Source organism: Colossoma macropomum, unplaced genomic scaffold (assembly GCF_904425465.1).
Source record: "Colossoma macropomum unplaced genomic scaffold, Colossoma_macropomum, whole genome shotgun sequence".
NCBI lineage: Eukaryota > Metazoa > Chordata > Actinopteri > Characiformes > Serrasalmidae > Colossoma > Colossoma macropomum.
In genome coordinates this window covers 4369539-4379338 of record NW_023494785.1, presented here as the reverse complement: position 1 = coordinate 4379338, position 9800 = coordinate 4369539, and the positions used below count along the sequence as shown (strand labels likewise).

General features: G+C 44.7%; 1 protein-coding gene across 1 annotated transcript; it reads right to left on the bottom strand.

Moving 5' to 3' along the window:
• Positions 1-3051: 3051 nt before the first annotated feature.
• On the bottom strand, positions 3052-9800 carry LOC118812926 (trichohyalin-like). The gene is made up of 4 exons (XM_036578035.1): positions 9467-9800; positions 7875-8085; positions 5499-6659; positions 3052-3626 (listed from the first exon to the last, which is right to left on the bottom strand). The coding sequence occupies exons 1-4, from the start codon at positions 9704-9706 to the stop codon at positions 3391-3393; spliced, it is 1848 nt and encodes a 615-aa protein (XP_036433928.1). The 5' UTR covers positions 9707-9800; the 3' UTR covers positions 3052-3390.

Genomic DNA, 9800 nt, shown 5'->3' with positions numbered 1-9800 from the left:
ACTGCTGGAGGAGGTGTGCAAGTCAGTGGTGTTCCTGCTGGAGGAAGTGTGGAGGTCAATGGTTTTACTGCTGGAGGAGATCCAGAGGTCTGTGGTGTTACTGCTGGAGGAGGCGTGCAAGTCAGTGGTGTTCCTGCTGGAGGAAGTGTGGAGGTCAATGGTGTTACTGCTGGAGGAAATGCAACAGTAAGTGGTGTTACGGCTGGAGGGGTTGCTGAAATCAGTGATCTTACCACTGGACAAGGTGAGGAGGTCAATGGTGTTACTGTTTGAGTATGTGTAGAGGTCTGTGGTTTCACTGCTGGAGGAGATGCAGAAGTCAGTGGTTTTACTGCTGGGGCAGTGTAAAGGTCTGCGGTGTTACTGCTGGAGGAGGTGTGCAAGTCAGTGGTGTTACTGCTGGAGGAAGTGTGGAGGTCAATGGTGTTACTGCTGGAGGAAATGTGGAGGACAATGTTTTTACTGCTGGAGGAGATGCAGAGGTCTGTGGTGTTAATGCTGGAGGGGTTGCTGAAATCAGTGATCTTACCACTGGACAAGGTGAGGAGGTCAATGGTGTTACTGCTGGAGGAGGTGTAGATGTCCATGGTTTCACTGCTGGAAGAGGTGTGGAGGTCAATGGTGTTACTGTTTGAGTAGTTGTAGAGGTCTGTGGTTTCACTGCTGGAGGAGATGCAGAAGTCAGTGGTTTTACTGCTGGGGCAGTGTAAAGGTCTGCGGTGTTACTGCTGGAGGAGGTGTGGAGGTCAATGGTGTTACTGCTGGAGGAAGTGTGGAGGACAATGTTTTTACTGCTGGAGGAGATGCAGAGGTCTGTGGTGTTACTGCTGGAGGAGGCGTGCAGGTCAGTGGTGTTACTGCTGGAGGAAATGCAGAGGTCTGTGGTGTTACTGCTGGAGGAGGCGTGCAGGTCAGTGGTGTTCCTGCTGGAGGAAATGCAGAGGTCTGTGGTGTTACTGCTGGAGGAGGCGTGCAGGTCAGTGGTGTTACTGCTGGAGGAAATGCAGAGGTTTGTGGTGTTACTGCTAGAGGAGGCATGCAGGTCAGTGGTGTTACTGCTGGAGGAAATGCAGAGGTCTGTGGTGTTACTGCTGGAGGAGGCGTGCAGGTCAGTGGTGTTACTGCTGGAGGAAATGCAGAGGTCTGTGGTGTTACTGCTGGAGGAGGCGTGCAGGTCAGTGGTGTTACTGCTGGAGGAAATGCAACAGTAAGTGGTGTTAATGCTGGAGGGGTTGCTGAAATCAGTGATCTTACCACTGGACAAGGTGAGGAGGTCAATGGTGTTACTGCTGGAGGAGGTGCAGATGTCCACGGTTTCACTGCTGGAAGAGGTGTGGAGGTCAATGGTGTTACTGTTTGAGTAGGTGTAGAGGTCTGTGGTTTCACTGCTGGAAGAGATGCAGAGGTCAGTAGTTTTACTGCTGGGGCAGTGTAAAGATCTGCGGTGTTACTGCTGGAGAAGATGCAGAAGTCAGTGATGTTACTACTGGAGGTGCTGTAGAGGTTAAAGGTGTTACCGCTGGAGGAGGTGTAGAGGTCAGTGGTGTTACTGCTGGAGGATCTGTGGAGGTCAGCAGTGTTACCACAAGAGGGGTTGTAGAGGTCAATGGTGTTACCGCTGGAGGACATGCAGAGAGAGAGATCAGTGGCGTTCCTACTGGAAGAGTTGTGCAGGTCAGTTGTATTACCGCTGGAGGAGATGCAAAGGTAAGTGGTGTTACTGCTGGAGGAGTTGCTGAACACATTTGTCTTAGCACTGCAGGAGATGTGAAGGTCAGTGTTGTTACCACTGGTGGAGGTGGAGAGGTCAGTGGCATTACTCCTGGGAGGTGCAGAAGGCAGTGGTGTTACTGTTGGAGGAAGTGCAGAGATAAGTCGTGTTAATGCTGGAGGAGGTGCTGAGGCCAGTGGTATTACCGCTGGAGGAGATGCAGATAGAAGAGATGTTAGGTGAAAGATGAGAAACAAACACAACATTTTAGACCCAGAAATGTTAGAAATGAACCTACTCCTTTGATCAGGTCAATGGTGTTGCTGCTGGAGGAGGTGTGGAGGTCAATGGTGTTATCGCTGGAGGAGTTGCTGAGGTCAGTGGTGTTACAGCTGGTGGCACTACAGAAGATAGTGGTGTTACTGCTGGAGGAAACACAGATAGAAGATTTTAGGTGAAAGAAATAAATTTTACAAATGAATCTACTGCCTTGATCAGCAGGACTATAAACTTGGCTACACATTTTTAGTTTTCTTGAAATGTTCAGTAATACAGTTTGTGATATGATGCAGTTAACCGGATGGAAACTTCTTAGCTTCCAAAGAACATCTAATTCATTTAGATGCAGGACATAATAGATATGTACATTAAGGAAAAAGCGTCTGCTGTTTGAGAGGAGGAGGTGTATTTCAGGGTAATTTGAAATGGCCTGGTTTGTGGGGTTTAACATACGTTTATCTTTGAAATGCAGCGCGTTTCTCATAAGGGCAGCCATAAGTCTCCCAGTCTTGGCCCCGTTTGTGCTGCTTCAGTTCTTCCACAGTTCTTCAACTTTTGACGGTCATCCAGCCGTCCAGTTTGATGAGTGGATCTAAAACAGAGTTTCAATAAAAATAACTTATTGGACATTTTCTTCATATTTAAACTTCTTAGTATTTACATCACTTTGTTCCAACTTCACCGTAACTTAACCTGAACTTTAACTCTCCATCTTCATACCTACCAAAATAAAATGTGTCACATCTTTATTTACAATGTAAAAATAGTCTAAAAATGTCAAAATCACACTCAGAGAGCTAAAGCTTACAGGTATTTTCAAAAAGAGAGATCAGTCTGACTCTACTTTGCTATTATGTGAACTAATTCAGTGTGATTTTTAAGCTTATATGACATACATAGTCCCTTCATGATATTATGTTGGACCACTTTTCGTGGGGGAGTTGTATATTTTAGTAATACAGTATGGAAATGAAGGCAAACAAGTGTAGCCAATATTAGGAAGGATAGGCTAAGCTAATAATCCTAGAGAAGATCCTATGAACAAAGCACTGGACAATAGTTTTTAGTTTTTATGCTGACTCAGCATGTATTAAAAATGATATGAACAAATAAACTTGGCGTTTTTTCTCTGTGAAATTCACCGTTTTAACCCAGGAAATGGTGAAGTGATCTCTCACTAGTGAAGACTCTTCAGATGATCAGATGTTTTGACCAGATGAGATCATTTTAAATTTAAATTGTTTTGGCTTCTAACATTATGAACTTTATGAAGCAGAAATATTTTACCTTTCAGTATTGAAGTTCAGCACAAAGCATCCTCTCGGCATATATAATGACGCCATGTTGCTCATGATGGTGCCGTGTGGAGCTGAGGAGGCTTTCTTCTCATTCTTTTTCTTCTACTCTTCTTTAGCTTTCTTCTCTGCTTTCTTTTCAGCCTCTTTCTTCTCTTCCTCTCTCCGTTTGGCCTCCAATGCCTGTTTCTCCTCCTCTTTCCTAGCTTTCTTCTCAGCCCTTTTCTCCTCCCATTCTCTCCATCTGTCCTCCAGTGCCTGCCTCCTCTCCTCCTTCTTCCTTAGTTTCTCTCTTTTGGCCTGTTCATACTTTGCCAATGTCATCACTCCTTCAGAAGTTTCTGTTTGGAGAGAAAGAGTTGATATTAATACAGGACCTCTACTCTCTCTTTTAAAGACACGACACCTGTTCAGTACCGGTTCTAACCAGCCCTCGTCCACTCGTCCACTAGTCTTTTCCCCTTTGGAGGAATCCCTGGTGCCAGATTAAGAGCCGTTCATTACTTTATTAGCTCAAGTGAAGTTTATTAGATGAGTCCTCGGAGGAGCGACGGATCGAGTGAACACAAACGTTCACTTCGGCAGCAGAACGTGACCAAAAATCATTATTAACTGACGCATTTCCCATTTCAAATATTGGTAGATGACTCTGTTTATAAGCCACAGCAGTAAACTACTTTAAAATGGTTAACGTTTCCAAACTACACCATTCGATTTTCTGGACTTTAAGTTGAAAATTCCGGGAAGTTCCCAAGGTTCTTTTTTTCCAAGGTTCTAGATTCCCAGAGTTGAAGGTTACCTTTGTGTAACTCCTTATACATCATAAATCAATGTGATACATTAAGTGAACCTCTGAAAGCTAAACTCTGTAAGACACATTAACTTTTTGAGGAATTGCTTCGTCTGGTTTGAGGCTCTTCTGCCCTTTTTATTGTTGTTGCTGGTTGTGTAGCATTTAGTTCACTAACTAGAAAGTTATCAGAATAAAGTAAGAAGTTTGATGTGGTATGAAGGGAAATGTTGAGGGCGAGTTACCAAGAGCAGGTAAAACAGCACTGAAATGGATGGTCGATGTTTTCAATGAAGATAAGCTCAAACATTCCCTTGTTAGCATGAACGCTAACTCTGCTAATGTTCTGTAATGTTAGGTCAGAGTATGTTTTAATAAGGGAATCTATTTAGAAGCTGAATGTACATAAAAAACTAATTCAGATTTTTTTTCTGAACATTTAACATCAGAATATGTACATTTGTAAATACACCAGAAGTTCCTGGATGCTATTTTTATATTAGTGTTGAGGAAATATGATTGAGACGAACTGAAACACAGAGCTATATCCTGTTCAAATTTCAGTGAGGAAATAGAGGAACCTGGGAAAATAGGACTGTGTCTCCATGTTACAAAGAGGGAACACTGGGCCGGGGGAACACAGGACCCTGGAAACACAGGGAAGACCCCGAAATGACTCCATCACTTTACTCGGCTAGCTGGCTTGTGCGCATGCTAAAGGCTACATGAGTAACAACAACAGTAATAAAGGCTCTACAGCAACTTTATGGCCAGCCAAAGCAATTATTCATCAATTTTATATACATTATGTTCCCTTCTCAAAAAACACAGTTAGCATGGCTAGCTGATTAGCTCACTGAGGCTAACCCAGCTGAGTGCTTTCCGTCTGAATAACGTTCTCCTCACCGTTCTGTCGCCAGTGGCCACTTGTGGAACACGAGAGCGACACTCATCCGACTACTGAGTGGATTCAGGTGAGAGCGTTAAAAAAAGTACTGAAACGCCACATTTTCACACGTTAACCTGTCTCACGCTGAGGAAACGTTACTGTCGCGCGTACGTTCTTATTTTGTGGAAAGACAAAAAACATTCTTTACATATTTGCCAGTTTTCTGTCATTTTTGATAGCAAAACAAACTGATAAATGTCAGAAATGCAGACTCAAAATCGTAGATATGTAAATTGAATATCATTGGAATTCATAACAAAACTGCCTGTGTAACTATTATTATTTAAATGCACACAAATAATAAATCCAAATCAAAAGTGCAGCAAAATGACAAGAATAACTCGAGACTTTTAAGCTTCTGCTGATATTAAATATGAACACTGATATTTGGTTGAAGTCTGTTCTCTAGGACAGCTTTATCCAATCATATGAGGTTCTACAGTGAAGTCTATAAAATAAGTTGCTGAAACTCACTCAAAAGCCTGTATCCATAGTTCATCTCCTTCATGAAGCTCTTCTGGATGGACTTCTGGTGTCTCTCCTTGACCTTCTGGTTGATCCAGCCGATGATGCGCATCCTCTGGTTCTTGTTCTCGGCCTGTTTCCCAGTTCCAGCGTCGTGGTCGGCCTCTTCCACCGTCTCAGAGGATGTGGGTCCATCTTTTGGGTGGTCAGTCTGGGTGGGTGAAGCCTGTTCCATTGCTTCATTGAGAGCCTCTTCTGATTGTGGCTCAGTGAAACCCTCAGGCTTGAGGACGGCTTCCTCCACCACAGAGCTTTCATCTCCACCCACAGTGTCCTCTGTGTGGGGGTCAGTGGGGGGGTCAGTTGGGGAGGGTTCACATGGTTCAGGCTCCTCCAGGACTGGGTTACTGGGTTTTATGGAGATGACCAGCGGTTCTCCGTTTGGAGAAACAGGCCAGCTAGACCTCTGAGGTTCCTCTTGTCCTTCAAGCTGGGCCTGCTCCTCCTCGTTGATTGAGGGCTCCTTCAGGTTCCTCTGTTTCCTGCGCTGAACCCGGTTCTCTGTCCTGAACATGTTCACTCCTGGAGAAAACAGCTTCTTCATCAGTTCTCTCTTCCTCTTCATTTCTCTCTCCATGTGTTGACGCCTCGCCTCCATTATCCTCTCGATCTCCAGCTCTCTCTCGCTGCTCTCCTTCTGACGTCCCTCCTCCTCTCTCTGCTTCTCTGGTTCCTCCTTCTCCATCTCTCTCTGCTTCTCCATATCTAGAACTTGTTCTCGTTCCTCCTCTCTGTTCACAGCTGTCCTCCACACTTCTTCAAAAAGAGACCCCATGTCGCTCTGCTTTTCTTCTTTGCCCTCTGTCGTTCTCTCCATATCTCCTCCATCCTTATCTTCCTCTCCCAGGCTGTACCTGCAGGTGGCGTCTCCCTGCCCCTTCGTCTCTTTCTCCTCCTCTCTCTTCTTCTCCATCTCTTTCTCTCTTTCCTTCATCTCTCTCTCCATCTCTTTCTCTCCTTCCTCCTCCTCTATCTTCTCCTTGTCTCTGAGATTTGAAGTGAACTCCAGCTCTACTGCTTTACATTCTCTCCTCTTTCTCTTTTCATCCTTTTCTCTCGCCTCCAGCTGTCTTTTCATCTCTTTCATCTTTTCTTCCTTCTCTTTCTTCTTTTCTGCTATCATCCTTTTCTCTCTCTCCAGCTTCTCTTCTTTCTCCTTCAGCTTTCTCAGCTTTTCCATCTTCCTTTCTTCAAGCTTTTTCTCCAGCATGTCTGTTTCTTTTTCTTGCTTTTCTTTCTCCATGTCCATCACTCTTTCTTCTTCTCTCTTTCTCTCTCTTTCTCTCCTGCTCTCCTCCTCTCTCCACTCTTTCTGCTGTTTCTCTCGTTCAGTCTTTCGCTGCTTCTCCATCTGGGTCTTCATGCGTTTCTCCTCCATTCTTTCCTTTTCTGCTCTCTCTTTCTCCAGCTTTTCAAACTCCCTCCTTTTTTCATTCTCTTTCTTCTCCTTTTCTCTTTCTTCAGACATTATTCTCTCCATCTCTTGTTCTTTCTCTTTCACAAGCCTCATTTCTTCCTCTTTTTGTCTGTCCATCTCCAGACATCTATGCTGCCAGACTTCCTCCAGATTTTTCACTCTTTCTCTCCATTTCTCCTCCTCTCTCCTCAGAGTCAGTTCATTTTCCTCCTCCATCTTTCTCTCCATCTCTCTCAGTCTCTCTTCCACCTCCATCTGTTGATCCTTTCTTTCTCTCTCTAACTCTTTCTGTTTCTCTCTTTCCTTCTCCATTTCTCTCAGTCGCTCCTGTACCTCCTCTTCCATTCGTTTCTGCCTCTCCATCAGCTCTCTCTCCATCTCTTCTCTTTCTCTCTCTCTCTTTCTCTCCATTTCTTTCAGCACAGCCTGTTCTCTCTCTTTTGCTGCCTTCCTCACCATCTTCATTTCTCTCTCCATCTTTCTGCACGACTCCTCCAGTTCTTCCAGCTTTGCTTTCTCTCTTTTCATCTCCTCTTCCCTCTTTCTTTTCTCCATTTGCTCCCTCTCCTTTTGTTTGCGCTGGCGCTGCACTCTCTTTAACTCTTCCTCTCTCTCTTTCTCTCTTTCCATCTCTCTCTGTCTCTCTTGCAGAACCATCAGCTCTTCTCTCTCCTGGTTCCTTTCTTCCTCTCTCTGTCGTTCTCTCTGTGCCATTCTCTCTTTCATTTCTTCCTTCCCTCTCCTCACTCTCTCCTCTCTCTGTCTTTCTTTCAGATTCTCCCTCTCTCTCTCCGTTTCTCTCAGCAGGCTGATCTTCTCCTCTCTGCGTCTCTCCTCGAAAGCCATTCTTTCCTTTACTTTCTCTATCTCTCTTTTCAGAGCCTCCTCTCTCTCTCTCCTTCTCAAACCCTCCATCTCTCTCTCTTTCAGGAGGAGCAGTCTTTCTCCCTCAGCATCCGGATGATTCCTCTCCTCCTCTGCTATTTTCTCCTTCATCCTCTTCACCTCTCTTTTCAGCTGGTTGCGTCTCTCTCTGCATCTCAGAAGCTGCATCTCCTGCTCTCTGACGATCTCCTCCATTCCTCTGGTCTCTCCCTCCCTGCCGCTCCCTCTCAGGGCCTTTAGACACACAACACACACAGTCTGTGAAGAACACCTTCCTGACTGAGACCATCAGCTCTGGGCTTTTACACTCAGACAGAATGAGAGAAACAGGAGAAAGAGTGGAGAGAGGAGGAGAGACGGAGAGAAAGAGAGAGAAAGAGAGAGGAGGAGAGACGGAGAGAAAGAGAGAGAAAGAGAAGAGGAAAAACTGATGGACATGGATAAAGGAAAAGAAGGAAAAGAAACATAAACTCCATCCATCTACCTATCTATCTATCTATCTATCTATCTATCTATCTATCTATCTGTCTTTCTGTCTGTCTATCTATCTATCTATCTATCTATCTATCTGTCTGTCTGTCTGTCTGTCTGTATATCTATCTATCTGTCTGTCTGTCTGTCTGTATATCTATCTATCTCTCTACCTGTCTGTCTGTCTGCCTGGTCTGAATGGTTCTAAGCATGGATGGAATCTGTTCCAGCCGTTTTTTTTCCACACAGACACAGTTTAACAAGCTGGACAATGTTTAAAACCGGGGCTCAGCCTAACTGGGCTCTCAAATAAGTCTAGTTTATTTACATTTACGCCAAATAAATAAAAGTAGTGCCCGGTTTTTACTCCACTGTACGATAAACGTTAAAGTTTCAATCTAACGCCAATTCCTAAATGTTAAATGCTGCTGCTAACCAGGAGAGAGTAGCTGGTTACTGTTAGCTTAGCTAGTATGCTGTCAGCTCTGCTCACCAGAGAACAGGTTCGTTTCTCACTAACAAAAACTTTACTGACACAAATTTAGATGATAATGACTGAACTCTGAGGGAGCAAAGTCGATCGGCTGATCAGCTGAAATTAAACCTGTTCTCTGGTGTCTGGAGGTGGAGCCTCCTAGCTAAGCTAATGCTAGCCAGGTCCTTTCTCCTGGCTAACTTAGCTTAGCTAAAGAGATCCAAACAGCCCAGTACAGGTTCGATTCGACTAATGGGAAGTTCTGCTTCGTTCTGTTGGGCTGACTTTCTCTGCAGTAGCCAATGCAGCGTTTCTCAGTGATGCAGCCTTTCACTACATTTAAAGAACTGCTGAGAACCAGTGATGAGTCTTTCACACACAGTCAGTCTAGAACTCATCACTGCTGAACTGCAGCCTCTCCTTTCATTTCTTTTTGAACCTCTCCTTCTTTATCCACAGACTCCACCAGTCAATAAAGAGGAGAAAGAGCAGATCAATCAAACACCGATCACACACTTTACCAGACCTGAAAAGCTCCACTGAGGTTCATTATATGAGTGACTAAAATCATCATTCTGTCCAGTCCAGTAGTTTAGAGCTGAGGCCGAATCTCGACTCTCACTGTAAAATATTTCACTAATATAACTAATAAACTGTCACTGATCAATAACAGAACCTTTCACTGAAGACTAAACTGTCTCTAATCACTAACACTGTGATGAATGAGATCATGAGTCCTACCTTTCTAGTGGACGGCTGGCGCTCTCTCTCCTTTCTCTCCTTCTCTCTCTCTCTCAGCTCTTTCAGCTGCAGTTCTTTCTCCAGCTCTCGGAGTCTCTGGAGCTCCTGCCTCTCTTCCTTCTCCACTCTCTCTCGCTCCATCACGATCTGCAGCCTCCACTGAACCATTTCTATCTCCTTCTGCCTCTCCCTCTCTCGCTGCCTCCTCTTCTCTTCCAGCTTCCTCCTCCTCTTCTCCTTCTTCTCTCTCTTCTGCTCCCTC

What these genes read in the sequence shown, in the direction of transcription:
- LOC118812926 (XM_036578035.1), bottom strand. Translation starts at nt 9,706, where the DNA reads ATGGTTCAGTGGAGGCTGCAGATCGTGATGGAGCGAGAGAGAGTGGAG. An exon ending in TCTTCAGTGAAAGGTTCTGT is followed by an intron (nt 8,086 to 9,466) that starts TATTGATCAGTG and finishes GTGTGTCTAAAG; the next exon opens with GCCCTGAGAGGGAGCGGCAG. An exon ending in CTATGGATACAGGCTTTTGA is followed by an intron (nt 3,627 to 5,498) that starts GTGAGTTTCAGC and finishes CTCTCCAAACAG; the next exon opens with AAACTTCTGAAGGAGTGATG.